Raw genomic sequence first — 19167 nt, forward strand, 5'->3', positions numbered from 1 at the left:
CGAGACATGCTTGCTGTGGAGAAACAACAGTGACGGCCCGAATGGCAAGGCCCGGCAGATTGAAGTTGCCCAATCCCGACCCAGATGAGTAGATGCGTATCAAGTCAAAGCAAGAAAGGGGGAGGCAACATAGAGCAATTCCGACGGAAGGGAGGGGAATCGAGAAGGCCTGAACAGATCACCACAACATTGATCTGGAGCTTGGTAACACACGTCCTAACCAGCGGTGTAAAGAAACCATCCAACAATGGAGCCAATGCCCATGCACATTACCAGCAGTAGGAGGAGCCACTACACCACGTGACTCGAGAACACTTCTTTTAAGAAAAACAACCTGCACATGCCCAGGACAAACACTAAAGAGAAGTATCCACAACGTGTGTATCTACAGGTACAAATGCCTCAAACAAATCTTTTACTGTCAAGACAAAATATTTTTAGGTATACAAAACCTCAGCAGGTGTTCAAAGATCCTTCTTCCATGAACAAGAAAAGAGAACAGGATCTGAGAGGCAACTGCTCCGGTTCTTAAAGAGACAGGCTCCCTTCTTTACTATGTTTAATGTAAGCCTAACAGGCTTCATTTTTAGTTTCATATTCTCTGCTGAAAGGGGGTTTTCTCTGCATTTGAATGCTGCAATGAAGTTCTAGGAATATAATCTGGAGAGTTATTTGGAACATTCATGAAAAAAAATAAGGCCACTGTTCAGTTTCCACTCCACAGATCTGTATACGCAATCATGGATGCAGACATTCCAGGATAGTGCGTCAATGAAAGAAAATTATACAAAAAGGTGTTCCGGGTGTGCACACGCAGCAGGGTATCAATAAAGCGTTTATGACTAACAATGAAGATTCTACAATGCATTATTCCCATCTCTTGAAAGGAATTTCCTTAACTGGTTACCCATTTGTTTTTGTTTTGCTAAAGAAGGTATGCTGCCATGAGTGTTAAAATAAGGGAGCCGACCCGCCTTCCTGGAAATGAAATTCATCAACAATTTATGCTTTTAACAGGACATACCCCTTTTCTCTGAAAATGCAAGTTAAAGCCGCTAATTGGACTACTCACCAAAGTAGTACCTAATTTGAGTCGGTGTTTGTCAATGGGTAGCACCGGGACTTATTTTTGGCAACCGGCACTTATTTCTGTATTAGACATTTACAGAGAGAAAGATACCTAAAAACAAAGCTGAAAGACGGGGGAAGAGAAAGATGGAAAAACTGTCAAAGGGAAAAAGAAGGAGCTGTAAGATTGAGATAACGGCACAGGGAGTGTCCAGCAGTCAATTAAAGAGGTGGGTTCAAAACTAGCAGAATTGGTATTCCATGCACCGACAACTGTAACCTGCAGCTTTCACAGCAGAGTGTTGGGCACCGGCACTCATTCCATTACAACTTAAGCGCTGCACCAAAGCAAAGTCAGATATGTTCAATCTCCCTTCAGCAGGCACCTGAAAGGTTGGGGTTGCTTTACAGCCTATGTTCTCTGATATCCAATCTATTAATCTGCTGAGTCATCTGCTAGGTGAGTCTGCATCCTCTAAACGTTTACTTAGCTATAGCACAAGAGTACAAACACCTTTCCTTCTGCAACTCCAACTCCAGCATCAGGATCAACACAACCGCAGTGTGGACATGAGGATGCAAGCCCATCCTCTGAAAACATCTACACTACCAACTCACTCCAGCTTAACAACATTTAGATGAGTACTCCCATTAGATAGGCTTCATTGGTTAGAACTCTGAACACAGGGAATACGCCTCACAACATTTGGGACATTAAATTATTATCTGCACTTGTCCACCATGTATTTCTTCATTCTAAGGATAGCATAATTCATTTTCTGTCTTTCCTTAGCCAGTGTCACCTATCACACTGAATTGTTTAGTGTTGAATTAACTGCATCGTGAGAGCCAGGTGTGACATCTCATTTCACTTAACTTAGTTATCAGCACAAAGGATGGCATCAATTTACATTCAGGTCAACAAAAGGAGGGTCCCACCACCAAGAGTAAACAACTAGAGAATTATTAGAATTGGTCATGTTCACAATATGTTAAATTTTCATATGCACTGGTTGGGGAAAATAGCAAATTCATCACCATTTCTACCAAACAAAATAGAGTCAATTGTTTTTTATTACAAAAATGCAATAAAATTATTTTCAAACAAGCTTTTGTTGGCAGCTTTTTCATGCATGCACGAAGAGCGTTGATAGTTTCGATGTACATATCTTGAAGACATTATACCATCCTTCAAACAGGCACATCACATGACAGTTGTCTTTAATATTATTTATACTTTGTTCCAGAAAAAGTTAATGAAACATTCCGAACAGCTTTTGCGGAAAAGTGACAGATCTTCTTCAGTTATATATGCCTTGGTGCTAGCTGGAGTAGAGAACAAAGGATTCCTAGATCTAAGTCTGCTCTTGATATGTGTACGGGTTATGAAAGTCAGAAGTGGGGGGGTCTGCCTACTTCACTCGCCTCGAACATATATATTCATTGTTTGATAGAGGGCAATCAGAGTCTGGACCCACTTCCCTTGGCTGGGCAACCTTGGTCATAATTCCTGCCCCAGAGTCCCATTGTAGGATGTCCTTTATTCCTGGTAGCAGTAGAATACAAAGATTGGAAATTATTAGATCATTCAAAAGTTCAAATTAAATATCTTTGAAGGGTATAACATTTCTGGAGGGGAATTTTTTGCAAATTCCACTAGGCCCCAACTGTAAACCATAAAAACATTAACAAAAACAATACAGTATGGTACCTGGAAGCATCCCTGCACAAAACAAGATTTATTCTGGCTATTGCTGCTAATCCCATGTGAAGTGGGAATTTGAAACAGTTCCATTTTTGGTTATTTAAATTTTATTTTGAATTATACTGGCAGATCATACCTTGGAGACACATGCATCCACTGCTGAAGGCAGTCTCTTGAAAACTACCAAGACTCACCATTTGAGTAAACAAACCTGGTTTGTAAACATAGAAAAAAGATCTATGGAAGGCGTTTCTACAGTTGCCACTGTAGCCCCACAAGTGGAACCTACAGTGAGATTCCAAACATCAGTTTTACCATCGGCGGGGAAAGGGAGTACATCCAAATAGCATTTTATGAAGATTTTTCTTTTTCTGGGTCTGGCGACAATCTACTTCACAATTAGTCAAGGGCAGTGCATGATATAATTCTACGCTGTGGTCCAATAATTATTTGGCCATTTTAACACATTGAAAATGATACTTGTCAAGCTACTATGCGGCACAACAACAAATCGCACCTATTGAAACATTTGATAAATACAGAGGAAGGCTAAATTACAAACCAACAGCATCTTCGTTTATACTCAGGAGGCAGCTTTTCAACTTCACACATCCAACAGGTAGGAAGGCTTAAAATTCGGCTGTACAAATAGTTCCATTCAAAACAGGGAGGGAAAGTAGGACAATATAACATTACAGAAAAGTTGCACAAGTAGCAAAATTCACAAAGAATTTTAATTAACAAAGTGGTCCAGGAGAGAGGGGTAGGAACTGAAGAAACCAGATGTATTTCAAACAAACAGTCTCGCGTCAATCAGCAATTGTGCCTGCGAGCTCATGCACAGGTAAAATAATTTGGACCTCTATCAGTACAGAACCAAGGAGAGCTACCTTTACATCTGGATCCACCTTCATTTCGTCTGCACCTTCCTTATGTCTCCTAATATATATATATATATATATAAATATACACATTTTTCTTAAAAAAATGATACCCAATGGATTAAAGTGGCTTGTTTCTTTTATATGCTCGCTTGGCACATAAATGCATGCAAAGCTAATAGGCTTTGAGTGCTGCACGAACAGCTGTTTTTGGCAACAAAAACACAGCTAAAACAGATGAAATTTAAAAGCCACTGAAGTGAAAATTATATTTTCCGCGAGGGTAGAGATTTGGACTACAACTAATATCTTAAAACATTTTTCCAGTCTTTCTCTTCTGCTTCAGACTCATGTCAATAGTTCATAGCAGCAAATACAACAGAGTCCTTAAGAAATGTCAGATCAGAGTTCCTGGTTTCAGGAGAGGGAGTTCACAGCGTTCAGTCCGTTCTTAGAATCATTGGCGGATGCTCACTATCTTCGTCCAATCGCAGTGCATTTGTTTCATCTTCCAGGCTGGCTCCGCCCACGGCTCCTAGGTCATCCGAGTAGGCTACAGAAAGGCAGTGGATAAAGCAACTGTCAAAGTTAGTGACAGACACAAGATTTTCTAAGTCTTAACAGAATAAAACCCATGTTCTAGCTCCTAACGTTTGTCATCAAGCATTTTTAATCACGGTAATGCAAAGATAAGGCAATCGTAAAAATCAAATTTCTACTTGGTGTTTGCCGCAATAGTCTGACCCTTAACATAGTACATCTCATTTTCTAGATCGACAGTTTCCCAACTTTTGCCATCGAGCAGTTTTCCAATCCCCACAGCCAACAATGAGTCACTTTTGTTGTCGCCCCTACAGCTTGTAACAAGACATCATTTCTAGCCATCAGCTTTCCACAATCACCAACATTTGGTTTTCCTTATTCTATGAGCTTTACTAGAGAAAGAACATGGTAAAATCTGGATTAAGTATTAGAAATGAAGCCAATAACATGTCAAACACACATCTGAAGGCACTGATGAAAGGTGTATTTATTATTCACCCTTATATTTTATTAACCTGAGAGAATGAGGGGAACCTGCTGGGATCTGAACCAGTGAGCACGGGTTTAAACACGGACCTTTGAACCGGATGCATGAGCCCACAGACCTGTTGAGCTGAGCAGGAAGTCAGGCAACAGGACAGCTTAAATCACTAACAATTTACTGAAGTTAAACTAGCAAACTTTCTCATTGGCTGGCTAAAGCTGACATGTAGCTCAGTCATTTGGCACTCATCAACACATTCAATAGTAGATTATGAATTGGGGAAAAGATGTACAACCCTTCAACAATGTTTACATTTTCAATTAGTACAGGTCCCCCATTACTTCGCAAGCTCATCTGGTTTACCGTGTCTTGTAGGTGATGAAGGTACGAATGTCCCTTTTGCCACAGCGGCACTGTAAGTCTGGGTAACCAACGGTCGATCATGTGATGCAGATTCAAGGATTTCGTTGGCTGGCTCCATGCTGCCATCTAACCTGAAATGAAAGGATTTAAATAAATGGATCAACTATATTTTTATTAACAGCACAGAAATGTTGATCCTACTACATACCCGCATAGAATTGATGTGACAAAGAAATGCACAAATGTAATTCATACAGACATCAGCAGAAGTTTTGGTCAACACTGGAACTTTCAGGAAGTCAAACCAGTGAGCAATAGGGGCAGGGGGAGAGACAAACACCGTGCTCTCTGGTAGTGTATGAATACGCAGGGTATGGGGTGCCCAAAAAAATCTATATTTTACAAAAAGTCACAAATTTGTCTCGGAGGTGCACGCAGGGACACTGTTAAATAATGATAGGCATTTGGTACCTACAATCGAATCTTGGACCAGTAACAGATTGGTCCACAGTGATGGAGAGAACATACACTGTCAAGTGATGTACAAGTAAATTCCTTAAAGGGGGTGGGTGGGGGGGGGGGGGGGAGAGACACTGGTCGGTGATTTGAAGCTGGCTAGTTAGACGCGATTAGTACTCATCTTTCCCCGCTTTGTTGTATTTGTGGGGAAGATGTTGGTAAGACTTTAGGATAGGGTTAAACCACAGTGCCTATTACTATTTAAAAATATGTTTGAACTCCGGGTAAGTTGAAGCATTAGCAAACGTAATGCAATGGCGACTGATGTCAACAACTATTTTGCTTTTGGTAAATCTTGCAAAGACACAATAGAATGCATAAACAAGTCTCACCTCTTCCTACCATACCACAGTGCTCTCCATCATCTTTCTCCATGTTCAAGAAGCAATTAACAGTTTACTTAAAAAAAAAACTACTTACTCTCACTTCTAAAAGATTCACTTGCACTGCACTACCTATCCTCTCCAAACAAATACCGCATTCACATCTCCTGGTGGTCCTCACACTAACATTACCTCCACTGTGCCCTAAACAGGTAGTACCTCCGATCTCATAACAACCCAATCATCTCCTCTGCATCCGTCAACTCCTCAGATTGACAGTTCTGAAAATCGGACCTTCTTCTCACAGCTATCGGCCCTGAATGCCCCCCCCCCCCCCTAACCCTTCATGGTGAAGTCATCCCACACGAAAACAGCTTAACACTGTTAGGCCACACATATGCATGGGACCTACAGCCAAGCACAGCAAGATTGTGTAATACCAGTTGTAGGAAACTGGCTCTGTATGTGGTGTACCACTAGGTGGTTATAGCGTGCACAGAGTCCAGAGATTCCCACACAAGTGTAGAGGGCTCAATTCAAACCCAATGCGCTCTATTTGTGAAAGTGTGGGTGAGCAGCCTTAGGCCTAAAACAGAGGAGTGTAAGACATTTAAAGCACACACATTGACCAATAAGGGACACACAACTCAAAAAGGAGATGCACACCAATTTTATAAAAATAAGCTTTGTTTTGAGTTTTATTTAAGACCAAGATCTTCGCAAAAAGGTATGTACATTTTTCAGGAAAAATACTTTAGTCTCAAAAGTTGACAGTGCAATTTTTAAATAGTTCAATGTTAAACTTTTGGAGGAAAATAACAATGCGGTTTCACGGGTAAGTACCCAACTTACAGTTTTTAGGTCAGCAGAGGAAAAGGTTCAGGTAAGCACAAAGACTGCACCATCAGCGGCACAGGAGCGGCTGGGTGCAGAGGTCAAATTCAAAGATCGGCCTATTGCGTTTCAATGTAGATGCAGGTCAGTAAATCAGTTGCAGAGGCCAAGCTATCGAGTTCAAAGCAATCGCAGGGGCTACAAGGCAGCACCAACCATACACCACCAGTGGCAAAGGAGCAGCCAGGTGCAGGGTGCAAAGACAGCATTGGGCACCTAATGCTTTTCAATGGAGAAACTCGGTTGGACAAACATGATGCAGGTGTTGAACTGGAGGCTGAACGAAGGTCACCAGCGAAAGCAGAGGTAAGTGGAGATGCTGTGGTTCGTAGGACACAGTTGGTCGAGTCCCCCAAGGCCCAGGGGCTTAGGTGCAGGAGTGTTCTTTGATGTCGGGTTTTTCTTACTGGGGCCGATCGTGGTAGGAGGTGCCTCTAGATTTGACCACAGGCATCGTCGTGGGGGGGTCCAGAAGGGATCAGTCAATGCTGGACGTCAAGTCAGGATCGCTGGGCCACCTCTACACAGGCCGGAGGTAGTGTGCAGAGTGGTCAGGACCCACGGTTCTGGAGGGCACCAGAGTTTTTTGTGTAGATTTCTTGGGGACAGGATGGCTGTCCTCGGGAGTTTTGGTCTTTATCAAATGTCAAGCAGGCCTCCTAGGGTTCTGGAGGTCACTAGCTGCAGGACAGGCATACTTTTCTTTGCAGGGTCTTTGAAGCTGGAGACAGGTAGGTAGGGCTGGGGCCAAGTCAGTAGGCGTCTTCAGGCTGCGCTGCAAGGCGTCTTCTTCATCCTCCTTCTTAGGTCAGCAGGAACTAGTTTCTGGGTCTTGGGGAGCCACCTGAATACTAGATTTAGGGGTGTTTTAAGGGAGGACAGGTAGGGCCAATGGGCACCTTACCTGGGGTGTCTACAGCCTAAATTATGCCATCCTCCTGTGGGAGGGCGCATAATTCCTAACCCTGAATGGACAAGTCACACCATCTTCAAGATGGCAGGCACTGAAAACGAAAAGTTTCTTACCTGTCGGTGTAGTTTTGCAGCTTGAAGATCTTTCTGGATTCACTATGCTGTGCATTATTCCGCGATCTTGTGGTTGGGTCCGGATTCGTAGTCTTTTCTTTGTTTTTTTTTTTTTTTTTTGTAGCCCAGGTGGGCGTCGACGTCCACCATTTGGTGCACCTCCCGTGACGTCGTCGTGCTTCCTGCGGAAGTCCCACCTTTGGGGCGCCATCTTCGGGTTCTTTTTTCCCTTTTTTTTTTTTTTTTTTTTAACCCTAGGCGATTGATTAATCCTTTTGTCCATATTTCTGTACGTATCCACTTTTTTGATCCTATCCATTTCACCCCCTCTTCCTCCAGCCTCATCTTCCTGGCGGAGGTGGGTGGGTTCGCTAGTGAATCCAGAAAGATCTTCAAGCTGCAAAACTACACCGACAGGTAAGAAACTTTTCGTTTTGCAGCGTGAATCTTTCTGGATTCACTATGCTGTGCATAGATTTTGTAGCGGTTTTCCTATTTTTGTGGTGGCTGGGTGGAAGATGATCGCTGGTCGTTGAAAATGTGTTGTAGCACCTTCTGTCCGACCTGTGCTTCCTTATTCATTTGAATGTCCACGCAGTAGTGCTTTGTGAACGTGTGCACAGATGCCCAAGTTGCTGCGAGACAAATGTCTTGGATGGGCGTGTTTGCCAGGAAGGCAACTGTGCCCCCTTCTTCCTTGTGGAGTGAGCTTGTGGCCCCTCCGTTAGCTCCTGTCCAGCCTGTTTGTGACAGAATTGGATAGTGAGGGCAATCCACCTAGCGATGGTGCCCTTGGTCACTGGTCTACCCATGAAGCTAGTAGCAAAGGACACAAACAGCTGCTTCGACTTCCTGAGTTCTTTGGTTCTTTCAATGTAGTGCATCACCGCTCTTCTGGCATCGAGGGTGTGCAGGGCCTTTTCTGCATTTGTAGTCGGGTTTTGGAAGAAACTCGGTATCTGTATACTCTGATTCATGTGAAACGCCGACACTACCTTGGGCATGAAGTGTGGGTCCGTCCTCAGGACTACCCTGTCCTTGTGAATTTGAATGTAGGGCTCCTGTAGCGTTAGTGCTTGAAGCTCGCTCACTCTGCGTAGTGAGGTTATGGCCACTAGAAAGGCAGTCTTCATCGTCAACATTTGTAGATTGGCCTTGTGAATGGGTTCAAACGGCGCCTTCATGAGCTCCGTCAGAACCACGTTTAAATTCCATGCCGGCGGCGGCAACCTTTTCGGGGGTGCCATTCTTTTGGCTCCCTCCATGAATCTCTTCACCACCTGCGAGCTGAAGAAACTTCCACCCTTCTCACCTCTGGTGTAGGCAACGATCGCTGCTAGGTGCACCCTTAGGGAGCTCGAGCAGAGGTTACTCTTTAGAAGGTGTGTGAGGTACCTCAGCACCGTTGAGTCTCTTGTCATTCTGTTGTGCAGGCCCTTCTTCCTGCACCACACCGTGAATCTCTTCCACTTTGCGCTGTAGCACTTTCTTGTAGTAGGTTTCCTTGCCTCCCGTAGCACTCGCATAGTGCTCTGAGGTAACCTTAGGTGTGCGAACTCTAGGTCTTCAGGAGCCATGCTGCTAGGTTGAGGGTCTCTGGCTCTGGGTGCAGGACCTCCCCGTTTTGCATTGAGAGCAGGTCTTTTCTTCGCTCGAACCTGTACGGATTGCCTTGCGCCATTTCTTGAATCTGTGAGAACCATGTCTGCCTCGCCCACTGTGGGGCCACCAGGATCAGAGTCATGTTGCTGGTTCTGCACTTGTCGAGCACTCTGTGCAACAGGGGTATCGGTGGAAAGGCGTAGGCAAATGTCCTCGACCAGCTTATCCATAGGGCATTTCCCTTGGATTGCTGATCTGGTTGCCTGGACGCGAAGCTTTGGCATTTTGCATTGTGGCGTGTTGCAAAAAGGTCTATTGTGGGAGTCCCCCATCTCCGGAAGAGTTTCTCCGTTTCCTGGCCATTGAGCTCCCACTCGTGCGATGCTGAGGTCTGCCTGCTCAGCCAGTCTGCCTCCACATTGTCCTTCCCCGGTAGGTGAATTGCCAGTAGATCTATCCTGAGAGGTATGGCCCATCTCCAAATCTCCTGAGCTAGGGATGAGAGGGGAAACGACTGTGTCCCCCCTTGTTTGTTGATGTAGAACATCGCCGTGGTGTTGTCTGTCTGCACCAACACCCTCTGCCCGCACAGGTGTCTCTGGAATGCCTTCAGGGCTAGCAGTATTGTTTTCAACTCGAGGTAGTTGATGTGGCGGACCGCGTCTGCCGGAGCCCATAGACCCCTCACTCTGAGGTTGTCCATGTGCGCTCCCCATCCCATCTGCGATGCGTCCGTGGTAATGGTCACTGTTGGGCTTGGTGGTGTCAGGCTTCTCCCTGTTGTTATGTTGTCTCTGTTCCACCAAGTTATCTCCTCCTGCACTGCGTGCGTAACAACCACTAGATCCTCCCAACTTCCGTTTGCTTGTGACCATTGCTGTTGCAGCCATTCCTGGAATGGTCTCATGTGCAGGCGTACATTCGGCACCAGCTGGATACAGGACGCCATCATCCCCATCATCTTGCTCACCGCCCTCACTGTCAGAGCTCGCCCCTTCTGGTAGAGCTGCGTCTCCTTCAGTAGGGCATCTGTCCTCCTGTCGCTGGGCACTACTGTACTGTTGAGGGAGTTGATCTGTGCCCCCAGGAAAATCTTTACCTGCTCCGGTTCCAGCGATGATTTTCCCCAGTGGATGGAAAATCCCAGATTTGTGAGGGTGTCCGTTACGCGTTTTGCGTGCCTCTCGCACTTCTCGCGTGAGTTTGCCTTGACCAGCCAGTCGTCCAAGTAGGGGTATACGTGTATGCCCTGCTTTCGTAGGTGTGCCGCTACCGCCGACAGGCATTTTGTAAAGACCCTTGGCGCTGATTTTAATCCGAAGGCCAGGGTTGTGAACTGGTAGTGTTCCTGTTCGATGTTGAATCTTAGAAGGCCCTTGTGCCTTCTGTTTATTGGGATGTGAAGGTAGGCATCCTTGAGGTCCACGGTGACCATGAAGTCCCCTTCTCTTATCTGTGGCAGTACCTCCTGCAGTGAAGTCATTTTGAACCTTTGTGTTTTGACGAACTTGTTTAGGTACCGGAGGTCCAGTATGGGTCTGAGGTCTCCGTCTACCTTCGGAACCACGAAGTAGTTTGAGTAGACCCCTTTGTTGCGTTCCCTGAACGGCACTGTCTCTATGGCTCCCTTTTGCAGGAGTTTCCTTGTTTCTTCTCTGAGTATTGCCAGTTCTTGGGCCGATCTCTGTCTTTCCTTCGGCTTTCTGTTTGGAGGTCTTTTCTCCAAGTCTACGCAGTATCCGTACTGCACGATGTTCCGTATCCACTTGTCTGTGGTTATGCGCCGCCACTCCTGAAGGTAGAACCTCAGCCTTCCGCCTACCGGTGACGTATGCTCGTAGGCTCTTGGATCTTCTCTTCCCCCTGATGACACCTTTTTGCGCCTCACCCTTGGGGGCCTGACGAGGGTGGGCGTCTTCTTGCGTGCTGAGTCACTTCGAGGAGGGCTGATCGCCCCCTCTCCTCCTTTGGCCACGTCCGTTCCCTCTCCCTCGAAAGGACTGGCCCCGAGGTTGATATTGCCAGCTTTGCTTCTGCTGACTTTGTCCGTGACCTTCGCCCTGCTGACCTTGTTGGAACGCCTGGTGCGACGTCCCCTGTTGGCTTCCACCCCTACCGTAGGGTCTCCTCGAGGGATTTCCTCGTCTCATTCCCCTCAGCTGCAGGGCCCCCATGGACCTCGCTGTCTCGTTCTCCTTCTTGAGCTGGGTGAGCTTCTCGTCCACCGTTGCTCCGAACAGTGTCTCTCCGTTGAAGGGAGTGCCCAGGATGTTGTTCTGCACTTCCGGTTTGAATCCCGAGATTCTTAGCCATGCATGCCTCCTTTCTGTGACCCCTATGGCCATGAGTCTTGCTGAAGTCTCTGCCCCATCCAACGCCGTCTTTATACAGGAGTTGGCGATGTTCTTGCCTTCATCTACCAGGTGAGAGGCTCTCTGGCGGTATTCTTCGGGGAGGTGCTTTACTAGCTCCCCCATTTCATCCCAGTGTTGGTACTGGTGTCTATTTAGGAGTGCATTTGAATTCGCCATGCGCCAGTGCATTGCGGCGTTCCTCTCGACCTTTCTGCCTGTGAGGTCGATTCTCCTGCTCTCTTTATCTGGAGGTGGGCCCGAGGTTGCTGGCACGTTGGCCCTTCTCCTGGCCGTGGAGGCAATGATGGAGTCTGCGGTGACGCTACCCTTGATGTAAGGTGGGTCCAGGGAGGAGTGTTTATACTTTTTCTCTGTCCTGGGCGTGATCGACCGACAGGTGGCAGGCTCCTTGAAGGCTTCTCTCCCCTGGTTCATCACGCTTTGTAGCATGGGGAGGAACTGGCTCCTAGTCTGGATGGGGAGCAGTGTTTCGACGAGAAAATCTGCTTTCGGCCTCTCCTCGTCGAGCTTGACGCCGAAGGCCATTGCTGCGCTCTTCACCACCATATTGTACACCCCGATGTCGTCTGGTGGCGAAGGCCTCGAGGGGTACGTGTCCACGGCCTCCTCCGGGTTTTCGGTGTCGAGATCTTGCCATTCGACGTCGTTGCCGGTAGATGTCGCCGATTCGAAGAACGATTGTTGGTCTTCTTCCTCGGCTTCTTCCTCATAATAGGGCTCCTCTTCCTCTTCGAGGTCCCTTGTCAGCCCTTCGGCGTCGAACTCCTCCTCGACTTCGACGACATCCGCCGCTGAAACCGTTGGAATCTTGAATTCCTTCATCCTGGCGTCGAACTCCTTCTTCCTTTGAAGGATGTTCTCCATTTCGGCCTCGAGCCGCCTCTTCTTTTTCTCCATTTCGGAGATGCTTTCGGCGTCGACCGCGGGCCTTTTCGATGAAACTTGCGTCGACGTCGAACGCTCTTTCTGCGTCGATCGGCCCGTTTCATGGGATGATTTCGACGACCCTTGCCTTTCGGCGTCTTTCTGCGCCAGGGAGTCCTTTTGTAAGGATCCGCTGGGCCTTTTGTCCGAAGTTCCCCCTTTGGACGTCGAAGTTTTCGGCGCCGGGGCTCCCTTCGTGGACCTTGACTCAGTTTTTCTCGAGTCACCCTCGTGTTTTCGAGGTGTTTTTTGATTTGCGCTCGACGATTCTCTTACCTCGTCTTCTTTCTTCTTGTCGGTCTCTACGACCGTGAAGTTTTCGGCTGCCTCGGCGACGTTGTCCTCGTCGTCCGTGTCGAGGCCCAGCGCGTAGAGTGTCGGGGGTTTTCCTTGGCCCTCCATGTTGGCGTTGGCTCTCCTCTGCCTCTCTCTCACCCTGAGTGTCTTCGGCGCGAAGACTGAGCAGGCGTTGCAGTCGATACTCTGATGATCCACCGGTAGGCAGAGGTTGCAGACCGGATGCAGGTCTTTCTGCGCGAACTTGTGGTGGCAGTTTGGGCAGAACTTGAATGGCGTCTTGTCCATTTCGCTCAGGGTCTCTGAGCGTGCATTCTCCAAGGTTGTCGAAGAAAAAGGCTCGCTGGTCTTCTTTCTTCGCGTTCCTGTCGAAATCTGTTCTTTCCTGATGTCTTCTCTTGATTCTATCGATGAAACTCGCTTTTCTTCCTTCTTCCTCCGAGTGAACTTCTGGAGCTTCCCGATGACGATCCAGACCCAACGGCGGAAAAAAGAATCTGAAGATGGCGCCCCAAAGGTGGGACTTCCGCAGGAAGCACGACGACGTCACGGGAGGTGCACCAAATGGTGGACGTCGACGCCCACCTGGGCTACAAAAAAAAAAAAAAAAAAAAAACAAAGAAAAGACTACGAATCCGGACCCAACCACAAGATCGCGGAATAATGCACAGCATAGTGAATCCAGAAAGATTCACGCTGCAAAAGTGTGCTTTACTTCACCTCTTCCACCTGAGGGGTGGAGTTGGTGAAGGTGGGCATACCTCCTATTCTTACTAAGTTTTCCGGCCGGTTCTCCCGCCCAAAGTGTGGGTTTGCACCGGGGACTGCCATCTGCTGCTAGCAGCAGAGGCTGGGGGTCGCACTACAAAGGCAAAAACAACAGTTGATGGACAGAATGCAGAACAATGTCATACATTCACCCCAGTACAGAAATCTGGCCCTAAATCCATCGTTTTTTGCTCACCATGCCATTCCAGTTTGAACCTAGCCATATGCAAATCTTGACCCTGTGCCTCATGGGAACAGTCCAGTCCGAACTGCCAAGCCAGGTCCTCCCTGGACTGGAAACAAGCATCCTAGGACCGGTTTCGGGGTTTCACCCCTCTTCAGCCAGGATAGCTTGATTCCAGTGGCATGGAGAGCACGGGACCCACGTCTGGGCAAACCCGTCCCACTCGGGGTGACAAATGCAAAAACAACAGTTGATGGACAGAATGCAGAACAATGTCATACATTCACCCCAGTACAGAAATCTGGGCCTAAATCCATCGTTTTTTTGCTCACCGTGCCATTCCAGTTTGAACCTAGCATAGGATCTGCAACATGAGAGCAAATGTGGCAATGCACTGGGTTCCCGACAGCTCCACGAAAAAAGGTGGTTCAGTTCATGTCAGTCTAGTTCTTGCAGTGGTTATCTGCTTCAGACATCAATCTTTCTTATCACAGGTGCACATATTATCTGCAGTTTGTGCTGAACCCCAGCCCTCTTTGCTGTGCAACACCAACCACCTGTTCATCTGAAGACAGATTCTTCCTTGACAGTGGACCCTGGAGAACCAACTTATGGAAAGTCAATTTACAGTTATCTCATTTGCTGTGTGAGGTGTACTACACTGTGAGGGTTTTATCAGGCATAAGTGAATTAAATAACGAAAAAGTTAAGTATTCTCCTTCAGCAAGCTTACAGCAAAGCTAACCATATGCAGATGCCTGCCCAAACCACTGCATTGTCGTGCGCCCTCTTATGCTCTTTGAAAGGGGTTTGCCGAGCTCTTCCACTTTTCAGTTGTGGGAGATGGACCGTGGTCAATGATGTGTCCCTTGACAGAGACAAGTGCTACATCATCAACACTTCCCTTCAGAGGATGGGGTTGGGTTCCCCCTGGTTTGCTGAGATAATGCATCCTCGCTGTGGTATCAGTCCCTAGCAGAATGGATGTCACTGAGCCACACCTCAGGTACGATTTCGGAGCTAGGTGGCCTGCCTTCAATATCTACGTACTGATGTGTGCTGGGAGAGCAATTCTCTATATGTTATTCACAATTAAGCCACAAGAGCAAAGTGACCACCTAAAGGCACAGAGAAATAAGGAAGCCAACGCCTCTTCCATGATTGTCAAAGTTTAGCCCTGTAAATCAGACACCTGAGCCACATTTTCTTCCTATTCAATCGCCACTACTCATCTCATCACTAAAAACAGAAATTCTTACAAGACCACCCTGCGGCTCTCCTGCTATTTGAACTGAAAATGTGCCATGCATGCTGTCAAATCCTCACTTGCTCGTGTAGAATGTATGCACCAGGGTACGTTTATGGTCATTTAGCAGGATAAAACTCAACCATCAGAAGTATCCTGCATTTGCTTCTTATCCTCTTTAAACACATTTTGTTGTTCATCCGACCAACAATACTTCCATCCCATTTACAACTTCCTTAGAGCACATTTTATGGAACATATTTAAACTGGTAGAATATTCAGAAATGGAACAGAACTAAATCAACACCTCCCGGTTCTTTGGACAATGCTCTTGCCATAAAGGCCTTGACCAATGATTCTTTGGGCCCCATACCGTCTGAAATAATATCCCTTTAGTAACTCACGTGGGTCTCATCCACCCACACAAGCTTATCACATGTATGTGATAACATGTGATTACTTGTTCTGAGCTAAAACAAATATTTTGTTCTGGAAGCCGCAAGTACAAATTCATGACCTTAAAACCTGTGACATCTCCAAATGCTAGTTCAAACAGCATCACCTTGACCTGATTCAGAACCTCTGTTTATAAAATACATCAATTCTCCTGACTCAGGATTCAAATGAATATGTGGTAATCTGATCTCAAATCAAATGTCGTGAAAACTTTAGGCTCTCCTGGCAACTGAAGAAATGTAATGTTGAGATGTTGAGCAAAGGATGTGCATCGAGCAGAATGCGGCAAGACTCATTTTTTTCCCACTGAGGAGAGAATGATACATAAGAGACAGCTGCAATATTTAAATGAATACTTAATTACAAATCGAATAAATCAGGTGCCCTTAAGATTTCATTTGGAGCATCAACATTACTGCATAAAGCAATACAATAATTCATTAGTTATGATGGGCCGTCCTTTGTTATAGAAAGCCTACCTACCATCCCACCTAACAATTTTCCATAATAATACCCCTGCCTGCTGCCGGATTAAAACTCAAGGTTTCAGTCTAGATACTCAGTTACCCACAGGTGTTCAGACCATGGCTCCCCAATTCCTCGCCATTTTACCCACATACATTCCCCTCAAAATGATACATTGACAAGAGTCTGGATAGACACGGATAAGAGAGGGATCTGGATTTAATGAAGCCCCAGCTATACAAACACAAGCAACTTCCATGGCAACAAAAACGTAATAAAAAAGTTTACCCATATCCATAACATATTGCTCATCTATTGCCAGCAACATCCGCTGTAATTGAAACCTGTGTGTTCAGGGCAGCACATATGCACGATGTTCGAATTGTTTACTCAACATCGCGGATAGTTAGAATTGGGTCTTTTTCCCCAGCTATAGAGCTTAAAGGGAATATAGCTTATATAATGCTATAGTGCGGACTCTTCAGCACTGTTGAAAAAAGAATCTCCTGGCTTAAATCTGGCGATAGCTGAAAAAATAGGTTGCTCGAATTAACATCTAATCTCCTGGCCCGATTCTCTGCTTGCAGTGCACAGTCATCTACATATACATCAAGGAGTCATTTATAGATTGTCCTAACATAAAGATTAAGAAAATCAAGACTACTTAAATAAATGTGCATGCTCCAACTGCTGTCCTCTTGCATGGTACGAAGCAGACCTTGAACATAATTTACAATTTCTCCTGCAACAAAATAGGAAGTTAAGTTATAACCATCAGCATCCTTCAAGCACGCCTGGATTTTGGTCTAAAAATCAGAATCAGCTCTGGGTGTTCCTTGGTCCAGATATATCAAGTGGTAAGTACACCAAAGTATGGTTCCCCATCTCCAGCTTATAACAGCCTCAACTTCTACTACTCCTGCAGTCCCATGGGAGCAGAACAAATGTCTCGGGGACAGATAGAGCAGAAACAACTGTGCTCACCGAGCATTTTTCCATGAGATCACTCCAGAGTAGAGAGAGCCACAGGGAGAGACGCTCCTCAAGTGGGGTATCGGGTTCCAATGCCCCACCACGGCTGTAGACACATCCAAAGTCAATCCACTTGGTTCAGCGCACAGGTTTCTGGGTAACTATATCAAGAGTCTTTGGCTTTGTTTCGACAAGGACAAGCAGGAACGCGAGAGGGGCACCTAGGATGCAGAATTATCTTTATTACAGGTGAGTAGTTTCTGGCAAGGAGATCAATATTTCGTTCACTCATTACTGGGTGCACAAATTCCTGGAAGGATCGTACATGGAGGTAGAATCAATAGATTGTTGAAACTTTGCGCGTGGCAATGAGTCCGCCCCACATTTGGTGTCCGGCCTAACTCCATGACTCACTTTAACATTCGAAGAGCAAAATTTAAGCAGGACTGTACGTACTTTTAGCAGAATATAGAATTCTTATGGACAGCAAAGGTATTTTCTATGTTCTCCATTAATGATTATGTGAAAGAAGCTAAAGAAAACATTACAGAGGTCCACAGATCTTACCTAATTCTCCTAAGTCTAAGAGTCATAAGGTGGAAGAATTCATGATGGACTGATTCAGGTTTTGCAAAGTAGTGTTTTAATGCCATGGTTTTCATGGGTACAGGAACACATTTCCTTGTGTTGGTGTTTAAAAATAAACATGTGTATCTCTCCTCCAGTACTTTGTGAAACATTATTGAGTTTTTTATGGAGATAAAAATGCATCTGGACAGAGAAGTACAGAATATCTGTAGGAAGTTGGATGGTTAATATAAGGAAGAGAAAAACCTAAATCTTCATGTAAAGCATGGCTGAGCTCTCACACAATAAATAGCTAACTGCAATAATAAAAAAGGGCACCATAAAGATAAGGGATAATAACTTATGAGTTCATGAAAAAAAGACCAAAATGCAACGTTAGAGCACAATAGGAATCTAAAATCTAAACAGTACATCCAATCCTATTAGATGGGGCGGACTGGTGCTAGAGTGAGCTCAGACAAGGCCTAGAGGTTGGACCCTTTCAACAATTTTACCTTCTGACTTGCTCTTTCATTAGAGGGTCAAAATTAATCACAAGACATGAAGCTGTGGCTGATACACGCTCCAGGAGCTCAGACATGCATGGTAAAACCCAAACCATAAAATCATTATTTAAACATTGTGATATGGTCTTGCCACATGCTGGACCGGACTTTCTGGTGGTCAAAATCTGTCAGAAGGGGATGGATGCGGATCACAGTTACACCTGGCTCTATGAGATTAGATACTTCCTCCTTATAGTTGCCTTTAAGGCTTGGATTCTAGGAAGACTTGGCCACCGCGTCCAGTCACGAAGCCCCAGCAACTTGTCCCAGTCATCCAGAGATGAAAAGGTTTCCAAATCACAACTTTAAGGTGTCGCCGGGAAATTCTTGTAACTACAATTTGATTGGTCATAAAGTCCCAACTAACTTGTAACAACAGTTTTATAGCTTGTGCGGGTTTAGCTTCACACCCACTGCGCTGCTATGTACTGTATGGGATGGAGAGCTTTAAAAAAAATTGACAGCATTAGTCAGGGAAGGCATCAAACAGGGATGTCTTTAATGAGACCGTGAGCTGATCTTTGCCTTCCCTCACTCTCTATCACCTTCAGATTAGAATGCGTGCCGCCGTTATTTTTATGTGGGTGTTGTACGTGCACCCTTGTACGTGCACACCTAGATACAGAGGCTCGGAGGTTCACAGATAAATATATACACCATCTTAATCTGTAAAACAATTGATATAAATAGCTAATTTCTTTTGTTGCATGAATGTGCTACAGATTCCAATCAGTGAAAATAACAGCAAAACCCCTAAAATGGGGGTAAGATTGATATTAGAGTAGCTTGGAACAAATTATGTAGCACAGCTTGCCACTTTAGTGAATCTCTTATTCTACTGATGTGATTATAACGATTATGAGTTTGCACCCGTTTTAAACAGGTCTCTTGATGGAATGCTTGACACAAAGTGAATTGTTAAGTCCTATGCTATTGACG

The 19167-nt window shown here is 45.7% G+C and overlaps 1 protein-coding gene across 1 annotated transcript in view; it reads right to left on the reverse strand.

The window, feature by feature from the left end:
- Positions 1-2124: 2124 nt before the first annotated feature.
- Positions 2125-19167, reverse strand: part of WIPI2 (WD repeat domain, phosphoinositide interacting 2) — a 226701-nt gene continuing 209658 nt past the window's right edge. Inside the window, exons 11-12 of the mRNA XM_085629180.1 lie at positions 5045-5175; positions 2125-4207 (exon numbers count right to left, since the gene is read on the reverse strand). Coding sequence (XP_085485306.1) covers positions 4095-4207; positions 5045-5175 — 244 coding nt within the window. The 3' untranslated portion in view covers positions 2125-4094. The remainder of the gene's footprint in view (positions 4208-5044; positions 5176-19167) is intronic.

The sequence above is a fragment of the Triturus cristatus genome, chromosome 10, assembly GCF_964204655.1.
Source record: "Triturus cristatus chromosome 10, aTriCri1.1, whole genome shotgun sequence".
In the NCBI taxonomy this organism is placed as follows: domain Eukaryota; kingdom Metazoa; phylum Chordata; class Amphibia; order Caudata; family Salamandridae; genus Triturus; species Triturus cristatus.